This window comes from Zalophus californianus, chromosome 2 (genome assembly GCF_009762305.2).
Source record: "Zalophus californianus isolate mZalCal1 chromosome 2, mZalCal1.pri.v2, whole genome shotgun sequence".
In the NCBI taxonomy this organism is placed as follows: domain Eukaryota; kingdom Metazoa; phylum Chordata; class Mammalia; order Carnivora; family Otariidae; genus Zalophus; species Zalophus californianus.
The window spans coordinates 140191452-140210200 of NC_045596.1; the positions used below are offsets into that span (position 1 = coordinate 140191452).

Here is an 18749-nt window from a genome sequence, read left to right on the forward strand (position 1 = left end):
GGAATTGTTATCGTAGTTCATCTCTTAAATTAAAAGTGAATTTCTCCCTGTGTGACTGTAGCAATAGTTATGATGAGCTACATAGGGAACTTAGGTCAAAGACATATTGATTGTGGTTTTGGAAAGCTACTTTCATTGCTGCCTGGGTGGTGAAAAGAAAGGATATAAATGCGTATGTGTTAAGCCTTGGAGAACCTGGAAGTGTTTTGAGCTTGGCAAAATTAAGTTTCACATTGAGATGTTTTGTTTAGCAAAACTCAAAACATATTTGGAAGATTGCTTTCTCCCCTAAGTTTATACCTCTGGGTATTTTAAGCAATATGTTAATTTCTGATTCATTTCCAGTATTTTATGAGAGATTTTTGATAACCATGGGATCTTCTTCTTTGAACCTGGAAATAATGCCTTGCCAATATTAAGTATTCTAGTCCAGAAAGCTTGAGTTCGGTTTAAAAATTTACTTTGTGCCTTGATGGTTGGCCAAATATCTTCAGTCATTCCTTGTATGTTTGTGTTTAATTATATGGAAAAGCTTAACTAGTTTATCTTGTCATTACATATGTCGTTTTACCTTTATTATTGTGTTTCAGTGGAGATTGATTTAGAAAGAGTTCAGGACCCTAACCCATTAAGTATCAAGACTGTCTATAACTTTTATTTGGTAGAGTTGGCATGCATAACATTGTAAGTATTTATATATACACACATTTAAAAAATGCTGTGTATATGTTGCATATATTCAGAGAGCTTCCAAATACAACAATTCTAGCCTGAAGCCAAGTTCCGAGAAAAATATATGGAAAATATCCTCAAATGGATATAAGTTATGATAGCAGAGAGTGTCATAAAATTTGTTTTGTTATTATTTTATAGATGACCTAACAGAAATTACCCAGTGTCTGCTTTTCTCTTCCTTTCATGGATGTGTGGCATTCTTGATGTCATGAAAATAAAATAAAGAGTGCAAGTTCAGAATTATTAATCACTGTACTTAGAAGAACTTTTTCATATTAAAATGTTGAAAACATTAACTGATCCTTTGAAGAATCTTGTTTTGTATATTTTATTATCATTAGGGCACATTCTTATCATATAAAGTTTATGAGAAGTTGTTATTCCTAGCTAGAGTTTTACTCTGTGTAATGTTGTATGTATAATTTCACAGGAATCTACAGTTCCCACACAGATTTTCATCCTGTGTAACTCCAAGGGAATTCATTAACTTAAATACACAAGCTAGGAAAGAGCCTGAATATCTCATTACTTTATAAGATGTAAACATTGAAGTTTTAATGAGTGTTCTAAGGCCAAAGAAGACCACTTTTTTGAATAAAAAATAAAATAAAATAATTTTAGTCCCTGCTTTTGCCCATTAATGTTTATAAATGATCAGATAACTTTTATATTTATTCACTACTTTTGTGCTTAGAGATGCTGTATACTAGAAGTGAAATATTCTAAAAATACTGTAAATATTGCTGCTTCTTTAAGGAACCGTCCTTTCTGTGATTTCTAAATGTACAAATGAAGGGACAAAAACATATACATTCATGAGGGTTTGGAAATGATCCATTGGGAATCCACTACTGTGGATTCTACAGTAACAGAAATAAGACTACATATACTATCCTTAAGCAGGTGACTTCTTTGAGACATTTAAAATATATTAGAGAATATTACTTTTCATGCTCAATCTTTATTTCCTCTTGGTAAGTGAAAGCTGTAGGAGGAGGTTTGATTTAAACCTTTTCTTCTTCATAGGAGGCACAAGAACACCATCATATAAAATAGACATCATTCTTTTGACCATGTATGAGTGGGAACTAAGAATATTTACTTTTGATTTTTTTAAAAAATATTTTTTTAATTTATTTATTTGAGAGAGAGAGAGAGAGTACAAGCAGGGGGAAGGGCAGAGGGAGAGAGGGAGAAGCAAGCTTTCACTGAGCAAGGAGCCTGATGTGGGGCTGGATCCTAGGACCCTGGGATCATGACCTGAGCTTAACCAACTGAGCCATCCAGGCACCCCTTACCTTTGATTTTTTTTAAATGAATTCAAATGTACTATTCTGGAGTATGCTTCTTGGAAATGCAATTAATACATTATTTAAGTGACTATAATTACCCTGTTTTGAAGAATATAGTATATAAAAAATTGAATGGATTCACTGGTGATCCAATAACTATCATACACAACAGAAATTGGGATTCGTGAGTTCTTTTTTTCCTATCCAAGGTCTCACCCTATGGGTTGTCAATATTAGATTGCCCTTGGCTAGTGTAGGTGGATTATGTAGTGCTGTGACCCATACCCACATTGCTAAGGGTGTTAAGCCACTGCTTCCCATACCTTCTCAGGCCATGACTGCTGAACTTACAATCAAAATTGGTCAAGAAAGTGTTATGAGGTGCCCAAGAGGATTACTTTCTGTCAAACATATTCCTCCCCTCCTAGGTGTGCAGCAGCAACCCCAGTTCCTGGTGATCAAGATCAGTTGCCCTATAAGGATGGTGACACTTTACCTTACCTGCTGGTCCCTTGGCACAAAAAAACTGAAAGTACTCAAGAAGTAGTCATAGTTTAAAGTTCAGTTGTTTTGTCATTTGGTAGAAAAGCTTCATTTATGTGAACCAGGATAGGTAAATGCTCAGAGTCCTTAGCTGTAGGGATGTGGACAACTGAGAGTGATGGTAATAGGGCCATTTCTGTTTCTCTCTCTTGGCTTTGTGTGCGTGTGTGTGTGTGTGTGTGTGTGTGTGTGTGTGTGTGATGCTGGCCCACACTCAGCTGTTAAGAATTTGTTAATTTTACATGTTTTCTTATTATTCAATTTTAAGATCTATATCTTCCATTCATGCTCTGTTTCTAACAGTCCTCACAATGTCTGTGTATAGTTATTTAATGAAATTGCCGTAGTCCTCTGTGGAAGGACTAGAGAATCATAATCATATATTTTTTTATGGCATTAAAGTGTTATTTCTGTTGGAACTGTGATTCCTTGTTCAGTATATGGATTCCAGGTCTGAAAACTGGCTTACATCTTGAAGCTCAAGGTATTTTGGGGGAGATGGGAGGTAACCAGTCTTAATCTTCTGATCATCCAGCTTCCATATTTTTGATTGAATAATATCCTTTGTTGGCAGTCCATCTGTTTTGCCCCTTGGATGCCATGTCTACTAACTCTCTTTCAGGGTCAGGGTTCCTGCATGAGACTACAACCTTGCCATGCATTATGATAATTGCCTCTACTTGGCTTATGGTAATGGAGCGTTGTCCTATGATCTCTGGGGTTTTTTTTGTTTTGTTTTGTTTTGTTTTTTGAGATTCTGTCCTACCTGTTGTCAGTGAACCTAGTTCTGTAACACCATTTTCTGCCATCAGTCTTGGCTTTAGAGGATTATCACTTCTTAGTGATGCTGTTTTTTTTTTTTTTTTTTTTTTCCATCAGTGTGTTCCTTATTAGCCTTGGTAAATGATGAATCTTCAGGGCCCTTCTATATACTATAGTCATCTGGTGAGTTTTCTGGCTGAGTATTATATATCCATTCAAGCATACTTACTTCTTTGAGACTTTTTATCTCTAACATGACCATTCTGGCATTTCTCTCTTACTTAAGGTAGTTCAGTGCTTTATCCTAATAGCATGTTTGCATTATCTTTGGTGTCCTTTCAATGACATTAAAACCTATATTACAGGATGGTGCTTCCAAATGAATAAACTTTCTCTTATATAATTTTATGTCCATCCCTTAGATTGAGTCCTTGAATAATCTCTGGACTCCTCCAAGTATAAGTTGGCAAGGTTCTGTAAGTTCCTTTGGATACAGTCTTTGCTTGTTTTGGGTCCAGCTCATCCTAGTCAGGTTATATTGTGATTTAACACTACTTATTGGTTTAGCAGCCAGAAAAGGATGTGAAGGCAGATCTTGAGTAGTGCATGTTGTCTTTCAGGGTAGGGCCACTGCATCATCTTTAAATAAAGGAGGAATACTAGTCCTTAATAAGATGGAGTAAGCCACTTCTTCAGACTTAAAAGTTTCAGATAAATCTCTAGGTTCACGATTTTCAGGGGCATCAACTCATATTCTTCATCCCATCTATTGGTACCATTATGTCTTAAGTAGAACCTAACTTTGGTATAGTTGACCTGCTGAGATTGGGAGGATAGCCCTTCTTTAAAGTTCTATAACTCTTAGGACTTGGCTTTGGACTTTATTTTTAATTTTCTCTGCTATCTGGCTGTAGAGGATGAGAACTGATGCTATGATGATCCAGCGGAGTCCTAAGTTAGCTTGAGGTGACTATACCCTTAAAACATACTCCTCTACCAGTCATTGGATGCTGGCTACTTATATGAAGTGGGTTTGGCTATGGATTTTGCAGCGTTTTCAGCCAAGAGGGCTAATAGCTGAAGTCTTTCAGTCAAAACATTTCCAGCATCTGGAAATCAATTATTCAAATAAGATGTGGGATCTGGGCAGTCCATCAAAGCATCCACTAAAAAACACTATAGAAAAGACTATAGTAGTGGTATTCCTCTCCATATGTATAGGGGCAGTGCAGACAGGAAACATCTAGGTTACAGTACATAAAAAAAAAATCTACCCTTAAATATAATACCATGCCCAGACATATATACAAATAATTTCTGCCAGGGGTGCCTGGGTAGCTCAGCTGGTTAAGTGTCTGCCTTTGGCTCAGGTTATGATCCCAGGATCCTGGGGTCGAGTCCCGCACTGGGATCACTGCTCAGTGCGGAGTCTGCTTTTCCCTCTGCCTCTCCCTTCCACTTACACTCCTCTCTCTCAAATAAATAAATAAAATCTTAAAAAAAATCTTCTGCCAATTTAAGGAACAAATGATCCCATTCTTACACAAATTGTGTGAGTGACTAGGAAAGAAATAATGTCTTCTAGCTCATTTATAAGGTTGGTATAATTTTGACTCTAAAGCTAGACAATACAAATAAGGGTAAAAATATTATGGACTAATTCTTTTATAAATCAGAATGCTAAAATCCAAAATAGGAACATAAGGGTCTTCTCTAACCTGACAAAGTATCTGCCAAAGCCTAAAAGCACAGTCAGTTGTAAAATATTAGAAGGCTTGTATTTGAAAGTCGTAAGACAGGTGTTCCTGCTATCACTGCTTATTTTCAATATTGAGGTTTTAAGAATTGTGTAAAACAAAAAGTTTACACACATGCAAACACTAGAATTGTAAAGAATGAAAACAACTTATTACTTTCAGATGATAGAATTGTCTTCATAAGCAATGCAAGAGATCTATTGGAGCCAATGGAAATATCTAACATATCTGATGAATAGGAGATAAAAATACAAAAATTATTTTCTTATATACAAAGAACACCTAGAAAATATAATTTAAGATGTTAGTATTTATTATAGCAACAAAATATGAAAGTTTACCTAGAAATAATTTCAACAAGGCATGTATAACAACTTTGTGGTGAAAAAGTTATACCTTTGTGGGAAGGTGTACATAAAACCAAAAATAAGTTGAAATATGATTATGAGTGTGAAAATTAAATATCTTTAAAATGAAAACTTTTTCTATATTAATTTATTTTTTTAAAGATTTTATTTATTTATTTGAGAGAGCGAATGAGATAGAGAGAGCATAAGGGGGGAGGGTCAGAGGGAGTAGCAGACTCCCTGCTGAGCAGGGAGCCCCATGCGGGACTCAATCCCAGGAGCCTGGGATCATGACCTGAGCTGAAGGCAGTCGCTTAACCAACTGAGCCGCCCAGGCGCCCTCTATATTAATTTATAGAATCAATGCAATTCTTATCAATACTTCAACAGGATTTTTCTTGTAGCTTGACTATCTGCTTTTGAAATTCATATGGAAAATCATATTGCTAAGAAGAACTGAGAACATTTTGAAAACTTGGGTAAGGGAGTAGTCCTATTAGATATAGACTCATCATAAGGAGATTGTTATCAATACAGTATGGTATTAAAGACATACACTAGTGAAACAGAATAGAGGGCCTAGATATATGACATATTTATGACAGGTGGCATTGTAGGTATTTGGAGAAAGGATGGGCATTCTTTAAATGAGGCTGGGAAAATTAGTTATACATATAGAATAAGAGAAATTTAATTTTATCTATCACAAAAGAAAAAAATAGTTCAATGCAGACTAAAGACATACGTGTGAAAAGATTTTAGAATTTTAAAGAAATTATTTTTATGACCTCAGAAAAAGATGTGCTGCTTAAATAAGATTTGAAAGCACAAAATATAAAGGAAAAAGGTTATAAAATTTATTGTGTTAAAATTAAATGCATTTATTTGAATTGAGTACATTGAATAAACTACCTAATCAGCATCCACTATAAACCAGGAACTATTGTAATGAGAGAAAATTGGTATCGGGGGTACATAAAAAGAACCTACAATCAATAAGCATAGGACAAACCTTCCAAGGGGAAACCATCACAAAGAGTAGGAACAGCCCATTCTCAAAAGAGAAAGCCTTTCTAAAATGTGTATACCAATACTTAGCCACACTAGTTAGCAGGCAATGTGTTTTCAAAAATTTATTTCTCTTTATACATACCTTTGCAAAAAAAAAAATGAGCTGATTTCCTAGTGTCCTTCAAAGGTGATTGATTTTTAGTATTATGAACTAATGGACTTAATGTTCAATATGATCGTTGATTATCCTTATCGATGTTCAAATTGTCCCAGTTTTGGCCAGTGGAAGCTTGTTCAGTTGTTCCTGAATTCTTTATCATAACACTTTTATCTTTGGTAGCTTCATTGCTTTCTGGTTTATAGTATGTTCCAGGATCATCTTATTCATTTCCTAACTAATATGAGATGATGCATGTGTTAACATATATAAAATAACTACATTGTACACCTTAAACTACACAATGCTATATGTCAGTGATAATTCAATAAAGCTGGAAAAATAATTTAGTATATAAGGTAGGTTCTTTTAACAACCATTTAAAGACAACTTTAAATTGACTAGTTAGCCTTCTATTTTTTTCATTTTACCATTCAAAAAATTAGTAGGCTTAGTACCTGAGGGTCACTTTGCATCATTGCAAGGAATATTAAAAATAGATAAAACTGCCAGAATTAGTCACATCACCCTAGCAACTGCTCACAGTATCAGTTTTTCCAGTTCTGTACCTTTAGCTTTAACTATGCTGAGTATCTCTGAATGACAGTCCATCATTAACAATTGGCCGCATACCTAAATTACTTTAACTTTTTTCTCCCAGACCGTGGCTCTAATAGTCATTCGTTTGCTACTTCATAAGAGACCACTAATGAAATTCAAGAAAAAAATGGATTTTAAGCATTGGTTTTTAAACATATTAATCCTTTCAGAGGGCTTCTTTAAGACCTTTTTAAAATTTCATTTTTATTTTTTAGAGATTGGTTTGTTTTATAAGCCTCCAACAACTTTTTTTCTTTAAATTTTTTATTGTTATGTTAATCACCATACATTACATCATTAGTTTTTGTTGTAGTGTTCCATGATTCATCGTTTGTGCATAACACCCAGTGCTCCATGCAGAACGTGCCCTCTTTAATACCCATCACCAGGCTAACCCATTCCCCCACCCCCTCCCCTCTAGAACCCTCAGTTTGTTTTTCAGAGTCCATCGTCTCTCAGGTTTGTCTCCCCCTCCGATTTCCCCCCTTTCGTTCTTCCCCTCCTGCTATCTTCTTCCTCTTTTTTTTTTTTTTAACATATATTGCATTATTTGTTTCAGAGGTACAGATCTGTGATTCAACAGTCTTGCACAATTTACAGCGCTCACCATAGCACATACCCTCCCCAATGTCTATCACCCAGCCACCCCATCCCTCCCACCCACCCCCACTCCGGCAACCCTCAGTTTGTTTCCTGAGATTAAGAATTCCTCATATCAGTGAGGTCATATGATAAATGTCTTTCTCTGATTGACTTATTTCACTCAGTATAACACCCTCCAGTTCCATTCACGTCGTTGCAAATGGCAAGATCTCATTCCTTTTGATAAACCTCCAACAACTTTTAAAGTGAATTAATATATGGGCTTTTTTTTATACCAGTGGATTATTTTGCTCAATATTGAATTATAATTTTTGTTCATGATAAGCATTTGGCAGTTTTTTTTTAAACTTGTAATTTATTCTTTTTAAAAAAATATCAGTAATACAACAGAGAGATTGCGGATTTAATGGCCAATTTCTAATTATATCTACTAGCTAAGATTTATGCTAGTTTTAAATATTTAAAATTAAAAAATATAATTAAGGAAATGGTTTCCTGGCTTTTATAAAGATTTTATTTACCTGATGTGCATGGATTTCTGTTTGTATTTCAACATCCGTTTTCTTTTACTTTAGTATCTCAAGCAAGGTTTGAAACATTATGGGCAGATTACTCAGTAACATTAATATTTCAGCTAGGTAAGCAGAGTCTAAGGTGTGTTTATCCTTTCCCATATGCAAGTCATGATTAACTCCATTTCACTTAATAAACACTTCCTTTGTAGAGCACTTCCATTTTTCAATAAAGTATATTATCTCCATATGCCAGTGCAGGTAGCATTCATGTTTCTGCAAATCTGAAAAGGAACCATCTATTTCTTCATTCCCCATGTGAGACCTTCACGTGGTTAAGATGGGTCATGCTGGTGACACGCATCTGAAATTTTTAGACAGGTGCTGCTTCTGACTCAGAATCTTGTAACTCTAACAAATAACCTCATGTCAGTTCTAATAAACTGTTAATAAACTGTTGCTTAAAGTAAAAGGCAGATATTATATGATGGGCAATAGGGAATGGTAAGTTTTTAAAATAGTAAATTCTATCAGCAGGTTTAGTAATATGAATCAATATCCTAGGGTTTTCTAAGCCTTGAATGGAATAAAGTGTAGATGGGGGGTACTTTATTGATACTAAGCACTACACATTTAATATTAGTATTAAGTTACTGACACTTTATAGATCTTTTCAAGTAAAAATTTAAAATGTTGAAGATAATATTGACAGGCTATTTCATTGTTCTTTCAATTTTTGCTTGTTTAGGTGTTAATAAAGTTCCATTTACTTATCCTCCCAATTATTTAAAATTGCTGGGACTATCAAAGAAAGAAATAGAATTCAGTATGTGAGTCAAGTTTTCAGGATGTCAATGAGCTTTGAAATTTTGTAAAGTTTATTTCACTGAGCCACATGGGTTTGCAGTAGGGGATATTAACCAAAGAGAAAACCCAGCCTTGGACTTGTGCTCAAGAGGAAATCTTTTACAAAGAACCAGAAAGGTTGGAATGCAACATTTTCTCTCAAACTTTCCTAACAGTAGTCTAAATAAAAATGGAAAAAAAAAGGTGGGAAAAAATATTCTGTTTGTGTGAAGGGATGACCAGCCAGTGGGTAAAACAGAGCTTCAATATAGAAAACAGCAAATGTGCATGAAGTCTTACTTCCAGGAAGACATCAAGATTTACTTCAAGAGCTAGTGTCAATATTTAGAAAATAAACAAACTTAATTAAGAAAGAAGTATCAGGGTTGACTCCTACACAAGTGGCCACAAGTGTAAACAATTACAAGCCTGAGGGAAGAAAAAACAAGTGTTTACTCTGTCGTTACAAGATGTATCATGTGGGAAACATAAATAAACCAAATCTTGGTAGCAGTTGATTATATATTCCTTATTTGAGCAGTATAAGAAGGGCAGTTTTTAAAAAAGTAGAAACTATAGTAATTTGTTTTCTTAAAGCCTGTAACAAATTATTAGGCCATATGCAAAAAAAGTTTCAATATTGATTTTTACATTGTTTGGTCACAAAGTACTTTTCTGTCAATGTTTTCTCTTTTGAGACAAAGAATTCAGAATGAATATTTGTGGTATGGGTGATATTTTAAAAATGTTCTGAGAAATCCTATCCATGGGCATTGTGGGCTATAAATGTAGATTGATATGGTATTTCAATGGATCTTTTGTTATGAGAAAAATTTTGTTTTCTGACTTAAAAAGAAAGATGTTTATTTGAAAGTTTAGCATTTAATCATATCTATAATGTCCAATTTCATTAAAACAGAAAAAAGATTTAAAAATGACAACTTATTCCTTGTATTCTGTGTTCATAATCTATTGATTAATCTAGATTCATCTTGAAACTCATGAATATCATGGAAAATGACTTTATTATCAAATGTCACCATTTTCTGGAGAAATATTCCTTGCTCTAGCATGGTATATATGTATGTGTGTATGTGTATGTATGTGTATATGTTTGTTTTGCATTTCAGATTGAACAGTTGATTTCGTATTGAGATGATATTTTATTTCTTGATTTAGGAAGTAATTGAAGAAGATTGTTTGTCACTCTAGCAGCAGTTCTGTGTTCTTTGAAGGGAACTTTCAGTTTGGAGGATGTTTGGACAGTTTTCTTTTTTATAAACAATAATCCAAATGGTATCTAACTTTTTATACCTCACCACACCTCCTCCCTTCAAAAAGACATCTTGTTTGAAAATGGCCAGATAAGAGTCATGTTATCCAGAGACACTTTTCAATCTAGTTTATGAGGCAAGAATAAGTTAACCATTTTATTTAACTCATCATTTGTATTTCATCGCGTGAACACTTTTTAACTGCAAATTAGAAGACTTTGCTCAGTTTATATGATAGTATATGGTAGAAGTGAAAATGCAGATCTTGGGAAAAAAACCACTATAAATTATTTTAAATAAAACATTGCATGGGCTATTTTCTTACATTCACTACAATAATTGGACTACAAATACCTTTTTATTATTAGAAATTTAAGAAGGAAATATGTTACCTAAAAAATTCTCATCCTGATTTTTTTTGAAGAGTAATTCTGAGAGTCTGTATAAAAATATATGTTTACTTATTTTTATGTTGTATCAAGACTTCAAAGATAATTGTTTCCCAAACTTGGAACTTAAATTATCTTTCATGTGTGTCATTTTGGGACTAAAATTTATTCAATGCATATGAAATGCCACTAGAAAATTATGTTCCCTTTTAAGTATTGTAACATTGTCTCCAAAATGTATAATTAGAACTTTTGCCAAATCTTACTTTTCCTTGGGAATTTGCTTAGTGATTGTCAATCAAGTAAAAATAGTTGACTTTTGAGCCTTCATTGTTGTCCTTGTCTGAGGAAATTTTTACTAAGCCTTTATTGTAGGGTAGAGCAGCCAAAGCAGCCTTGTCAGGCCTTCACATGACATCATTCTTCTTCCCTAAATCCAATATCAATAAAAGCAGAAAGTTTAAACTGTATATGGGAACAATGTAAGAAGCAAGTGCTCTTGGCTATTGTTGAATCTTTGCATTATCTCTTCAAATCTCATAAATCTCAAGATATCTGATCTGTTAATTCAGTCTGTATTTCCCGAGTATATCAGTGTGATGTTTAGAGAAAAATGGACACATTTCCCATAACTACACTTAATAATATACACTATTGAAATAAAGAAGAAAGGCAGTTGCCCCTTTTAAAAATTTTTGTTGAGTATCTAACAATAATCCACTCTAGATTGAAATGATTTGAAATATTCCTTAGAATGGTGAATATCTAGTATTTTGGGACTTAGGGCAAATCGGTGAAGTATGTAGCATGGCTAGCCTTATTTTTGTCATACACAATTTATACCCTGAGTCAGGGTATTTTCTCATTCACATTTTTTTGTGTCTGTCTCAAAATATATATTGAGTACCTACTTTCTGTCAGGCACTCTGACAGTGAGAGTTTAAAGATGAGCAACGCATGCTTCCTGTGGTCAGTGTTTTCAAAATTAGATTGAAGAATCAGACTGTTGAAAACATGGTGTGAAATCTTGTGTGCTGGTCTATTACTGACAGAAGCACAGGCAGGACACGGAAGCAGATGTGACACCAGATTAGTTGGAAAGAGGGGGTTTCTGGAAGGGCTTTTTATAGGTAATGCCTGAGGAGACTCTATCAACTTCATTACAGTATGCTATCAAGTAGTAACCAGCTATCAGATACGTTAGCATTAATTCACTGTAAATGTATTCCTTTTTGTGAGGTATTTAGTTTGCAAGCATTTTCTCCTGAGTGGACTGAAAGGCTTTGCATTTGGCGAAAATAGTGGCTCTTTACTTTATGTGATTGTTTCTGACAGCCTGTGGTGGACCTCTTCCCTGCAAAACACGTTGTGACTGGGTGTATAAACTCATACGTATTTTTTGTGTATAGCTTTTAGGAAATCACAAGCTTGAAGCCTCCTTATAGCTAGCTGGTCGCTGAATCCCAGCTTCAAAATGGAAAGGCTAAAGATCATTGGGGAATCTTGAAAGGGTGGAAGAAATATCATTTAAAGTTATAGTGTAGAGAATCACGATTTTCGCTTATTCATTCTTGCCATACATTCTTCTGTAAAATGTGTTTACTCTACCTACTACAATAAAAGCTATTTGTCTTTCTTGGTCTTCGATTTTAAAAAAAATTGTAGTACAATGAATGCAAATACCCTTCAGAAGAAAAACAATGCCTGTGGTTTTCCATGTAGTTTAAAAATTGTTCTTCTTGACATTTTATTTTGGCCTGTTGGTTAGCTCCAACCCCATTTTTGACCATAGGAATCCAAGCAGAATTCCAAACAGATAGTAAATATTCTAATTGCACTTGAGCATTTCCTTAATATTATCATCTATAACCAGTTTCCTGTATTGCTTTCAGTTCCGATATCCCCAACCTCAAATCACTGCATTAAATGGGACTAATGAGTAATAATTCATACTTTTTTAAAAACTATTTCTAATTTTTGTGATTTTTTGGGGGATGCAAAACAAATAGAAAATACCATAAAGAAAAAGAAAAAAAAAAACACTCCAAAGTGGATTTGAGAATTACAAATATCTTGGATCCTAAATAATAAATATGTGTTAGATTATAATGCAAATTCTAAATCCATGTAATATAGAATGTTGTGGTCCAGCTTGCTATACCAATGTATAAGTAAAGTATTTCCGCATGCAGAAATAAGACATTTACATTGAAGTGAAAGATGAATGAAGAAAACCCTCAAATGTGTGCAATATGAAGAAAGAAATTGTGCATTTTAAACTGTCTGATAGGTTGTAATTTTAAGATGGCTATTTTTTCTTTTTTTTTCTGTTGATAGTATCAGAATTTAAAGATATACATGACTTGCAGTATATCAAGTCTGCACACAAATGAATTGACTTTGTCATTCACTATAGCTTGTTCTCAAAGAAATATTTGGTTTTCTCCTGAAGCAATTCATGGTGTGTTGAGAACTGACACAACTATTCTGAAGCTTTTAGTTCAGAAAAGTTAACAGTAAATAATAATAAAAAAAATTGGTGTGTGTATTTCAGAACAGTTTTGTCTCCTTTTAAGAATCATCTGGCCTTGTGCCTTTTTTTCTCCCCAGAAGTAATGTTTTTGCTTGTGTGAAGTGTTATATCCTTGGACTGCTGTTCTGTTTTTGATATAATCCATCCATCAAAACATGAATCCTATTGCATGTGAAAAGTCGTTACAAGAAAATAAAAATCTAAAACACATTTGGGTTTTATTTTACTCATACTACTTTTATTATACAAATGGAGTATGGACAAACTGCATTTTGTTTGGTTGAGTGCCTCAGCTTTCAAGTTAACCAGCTGGTTCAGAGAGGAGCAAAAGTTTATTCTTGCAAAAAAAAAATAATGCTGCTAAAGATGATGACAATGACAATTATTTGCAGTAATGGCAGTTTGCTAAAAATGTAGAATCTGAGGCCTCTCTCCAGACCGACTATATCAGAACCTGCATTTTAACCCGATCCGCTGTGATCCCTATTCGAGTTCATGTTAGAGTAACACTGTTTTCCTGTCTCTAGTTGCTCCCAGCACTAAGAAAGGAAGGAGCCAGCCTTGGAGTCACTGCCAGTCAATGCCCTCCACTGTTTGCATAATAAACACACAGGATGGAAGATTCAAATAACTCACAAACTTGAATTTACCTTAAAGTGTAAAATCTTGGGGAAAAAAAGTGCAAAATTTATTTTTATGAAAATTAACAGGCCTTTTATATAAAGTGCAAATTTTGTTTATTTAGGCAGGCCATCTATTTTTTGAGATGTCTGTCTTTAGGGGTAGTGGAGCATCAGCGCTTTCTGCTAAAGGTGTACGAAGCTGATTAGAATCTGGCTTCAATTTCGGGCATCAAGACCAGCCTCTTACCCAGTGCTGTAAACTGTTCTACAGACCTTTCATTACTTTGTCTCTAGGACAGTAAAAAATAGTAAGCATTTTTCTGGTTCTACAGACTGCCATTCCATTGACAGTAGGGTGGAAGAGAGGAGTTGATGAGAGATTTCTAATTTTAATGAATATTTTTCCATATGGTGAACTGATAACCTACCTTGAACTAATTTCCATCTCCTTCCTTTCTAGATTTACACATAAATCTAACTTTCTTATCTCATGTCATTTTGTATATGAGGGAACTAAACAGGGTAAATAATTTTACATAATAAACTTTTGACCAAAGCCTAAAGTATAGCTTTCAGGATTGAAATTTAAATTTCATAAATTAATTTTATTAACTATTTTTACAGCTAAAATTCCTAAATATTAAAGTTTAAATTTACTAAAAGTGATTTGAAAAGCATGGATTTCATCATTTCCTAAAATTTTAATGTATTTTCCTCCTCTCTTGGTTTTGCAAAAGAAAAATTTGAAGAAAAATTTGAAAAAGGAAATTTGTAAACTTGTATCATGAAACAGTTATCCCAGAATTCCCAAAGCATTTGTCAGTGTTTTACTATCTCATGATTAATTTATTCTCTCTCTTAAATTTGCTGTGTTTCCTAAAGTTACTGTATTTTGATATTCGACAGCACTAAGAGATTGATTAGTCTAGTTTTGGACTCAAATAAAAGGAAGGCATTTTTTTGTTATGTTAATATATATTTCTGACGTTAAAAGAAAATTCACATACTGGTTTTAAAGAAATTATCTCATTTCTTCCCACAATGGTTTATAGAGCTTTGTTTTATTCAGTAGCATAAAAGACTGGATGTAAAAGAGTCAGAGGGTTTTCAGGATTTGGGGCAATGATTTTGAAGCTCCTGAAAATATGGACAGTGTTTTATTTATCATTAAAGATCAAAGGTGTAGCACCTGGTCATTGACTAAATAAATGTTGACTTAAATATTATTTTTGGTATTTATTTATACATTTTACAGAAACTCAGAGGCAATGCCATCTTTAGAGAAAGTGTATAAAAATGTGATGAGTAAGTTGCTAGAACAGTACAATATTTAGCTGCTACTATGTCTCCTTCTACCTGGCAGTGAAGACCTGCTGCTGGTCACAGGCATCCACTGTAAATTCAAGCACACTTAGCAGATTTTCATTTACTTGCAAAATAGCCATGATTGCTAAATTCACTTTCCTTAGATTCCCCCCAAAACCAGTGACCATTTCATTCAAAGAAATGACTTACCCCCTCCCGTCAAACATCAAAGTAAGAAAATGTAGGTAATACCCTTTTACAAGTGGTTCATATTATAGTATAACAGGTCCAATATTATATTCAGTTATAATTACTTTCTGAAATATCTGTCTCTATGAACTGCATTTCCATATTTTAACAATATTTTTCTAATTAGCTTTGTTTGCATTGACTTTGCTCTTTAATATTTTACATTTTAATTGAACTTTTCTTTTTTAGCTGTGTTTTGGGGTGATATTGCCTTAGATGATGAAGACTTAAGTATCTTTCAAATTGATAGGACAATTGACCTTACACAGAACCCCTTTGGACTTGGACATACCACAGGTATGGTTGATTATTTGATTGAATTTGTGTTCATTTTGGAGAAAAGATACTCTTGAAATGCTCTAAGTATTCTTTAGGTCACTTTTAATGTCCTGCTGATCAACTTTGATTGCCTAAACATTAATGAGCCTATTTGGAAATTTAGATTTTGTTCATAGTTTTTAATTCTATTAATTAATTTCTTTGACAAACATTTTGTTTGGTACCAAGGTACCAAGTACTTAAACCAGATACCAAGCCTGGTTTAAGTGTTTTGCAGATAGTAACTCTTTGAATGTGCATAATAATCCCATGAGGAGTAGCTACTAATATGACTTACAAGTGAGGAGATCAAATTAATTGTATTTCTTATTTTCTTATTTCAAACTGTATAGTCTTTCCCATAAGTATTTACTTAGTTTGTATATTTTCAGTTTGTTTTTAGAATATGTGTGAAATAATCACTTATTTTATCACTTTCCTTTTTTTCTATGTTAATGAACTACCTACACAGAATTTTTTGTAATTTCAATTTCTATACAAATTTTTAGAAAAATTGCTAAATTTTAAAAGATATTATTGCCTTTAGTGGTCTTGAAACATTGTTTTTTGAAAATTCTATAATTACTCTTATCCTTATAATTACCTTAATATTAACTAAGACATTTCTTTTTTCTCATAATTAACCTTCTTCTAAATCTATTTATATGTGCTTCAGGCCTATCTAATATAAAGTATAATTGTTACATAACTGTCATTTCAAACATATAAATGCCATTCTTTAAAAATGTTTCTTATAGCTACTTAGAAATGAATACATTTAAATGTTACCTCATCTTTCTAGAATGTTCAATGAAAAAATTTCAAAAATTTTTCTCAAGTAGCACAGCAAAAATGTGACCATGTAATGAAAACAATCAGGCACGTTATTAGTCAGTGAACAAGCACTCTAACTTACTTGCCTTATAAGGACTTAATTGATCTTTTGCTCTAGAAGGCTTATATGGTAATGGTTTTTGTGATTATTTTGGGTTTTTATTAGCTTTACTCTAGGTAGATAAGTTTTGGTATTAATTTCAAAGGGGAAAAAGATAATGGAAAGAAATAGATCAAGGTGCAAGCAGTTTGTTGTCTTTATGGATTTCTAGCCCTTCCGTTGTCTTCGCCCAAAGAGACTCATTAATCATATTCTTGTGGTGTGAATGTATCTGCACTTGTTCAGATATTATTAGTGGTTATATTGGTTGTTTGCTCAGTGATGTCTTCTTGTTATTTGTCCACTGAAAATTCAATAGGAGGGGAAAATAGGAGATAAAATTGGGAGAGCATTCTATTCAAGGCCTGGAATGAGAATCAGAGGACTTGGATTTTCCTCAGCTGCTCTGCTTTCTGACCTTTGAGAGGAAATCTGCCTTTTCTATTTTTTTTTCCCAGTTGGTAAATCTGCAAAAGGATATATTTCCTCATCCTGACCTCCTTTTCTACCTTTTGCACTCTAAAATTCTTTACATCTATTTTTATAAATTTTGCCAATTATATAGCATAACAGAATGTATTTTGCTGCTGAGCATCCTTTTTGATTGTTGTGACATTTTTGTAATTATGTGTTATTGGTTTTTATAAATTATTAAAACTCATTTTTGAATTATATTTGAATATATTATAAAATATGATATGCTTTTAAAAATATTTCAAAATTGATCATAGCTTTGAAGCAAGACTTGTACTATATATTTGCTCTTCTAATGTTTTTATTTCCATTTGCTGATTTGGCTTCTGAAAATATTGTTTACATTGGAGAAATAGCTGGAATGCAATCAACAGGGCCGAACAACTTGCTGTCATCCTATATAACGCGATGTGATGTCAAAGTCCCAGTGAAGAAAAATGTTCCAAATTATCGATAGATGACTCAGTTGCCAGGATGTCCAAATAAAGTCACTTAGATTGTTCTGTGGATCACCCCACCCACTTGTTTTTAGTTACCAAAATTGTGTTTGTAGAATGTTTACACTTTTCTAAGATTTATGGATATTCATGACTCTAATGTTCTTAGACCACATAAAAAAAAGATGTCCAAAGAGAAATCAATGTAGCCTTTTGGTATGGTTTACTTAGAAGAACTTTAAAATGCAATGAGTTTAACTTAACTATTTTCTTTTATTCTTAAGGTGGATTTGGAGACCATGGTATGTCAAAGAAACGAGGGGCCCTCTACCAGCTTATAGACAGGATAAGAAGAATTGGCTCTGGTATATCAATGTTTAAAGTTGCAGACACTTGACTTGATGTACAGTAAATATTATACCAATAGCAGTTCAGTTTGCCATTAATATGTGAAGTGTGTAAAGGGTATATGCTAAGAAACAGTCCTTTATTCATTTTTGTTAGCTGATGTTTAATGTCAGTTTTTTTAGAACTTATTTTGGGACAACTGAAACATTTCTTTAACTTATTTTCAGCTTCTCCTTAGTATAAAATGCATTAAGGGATTATTGTATTGTTGATGTTTATTTCTGGTGCAGTGTGTATCACACTAAATTGTTTTTATCAAGCATGGAACTACATCAGTTTTAATCAAATCAAAAAAATGTCATGACTGTTTTGAAATAAAACCCACTTAAAGTAAATTGACAAACTGATTTGTGAGATTAAAAAATTAATTGAAAATGTTTTGACCCTTCCAGAAATATACATAGAAAAACAGCTTTCTGGTTTCATAATTAGTTAATACTTATAGCATTGAATTTGTTAAACACTATTTATAGATTATAAAGTTTCTAAAAAAGTTTTCTGTTCAAAGTGTGTCCTAACATTTTTTAAACTGATGAATTATTAATTAAATAATTGACAGTACTCACTTTCAGGGAATAATTTTCCCAAGCAAAGATGCCTTGCCTCAGGGTATTAAAAGATAAACCTGTTAGGGACGTGG

At 33.3% G+C, this 18749-nt stretch overlaps 1 protein-coding gene across 6 annotated transcripts in view; it reads left to right on the top strand.

Annotated features, from left to right (window-relative positions):
- Window positions 1-18749, top strand: part of TLL1 (tolloid like 1) — a 215085-nt gene that overhangs the window by 70297 nt on the left and 126039 nt on the right. For all 6 annotated transcript variants that reach the window (XM_035726294.1, XM_027599787.2, XM_027599785.2 and 3 more), the window contains 2 exons: window positions 15728-15835; window positions 17986-18066. In XM_035726294.1, the coding sequence (XP_035582187.1) occupies window positions 15728-15835; window positions 17986-18066 (189 nt within the window). The remainder of the gene's footprint in view (window positions 1-15727; window positions 15836-17985; window positions 18067-18749) is intronic.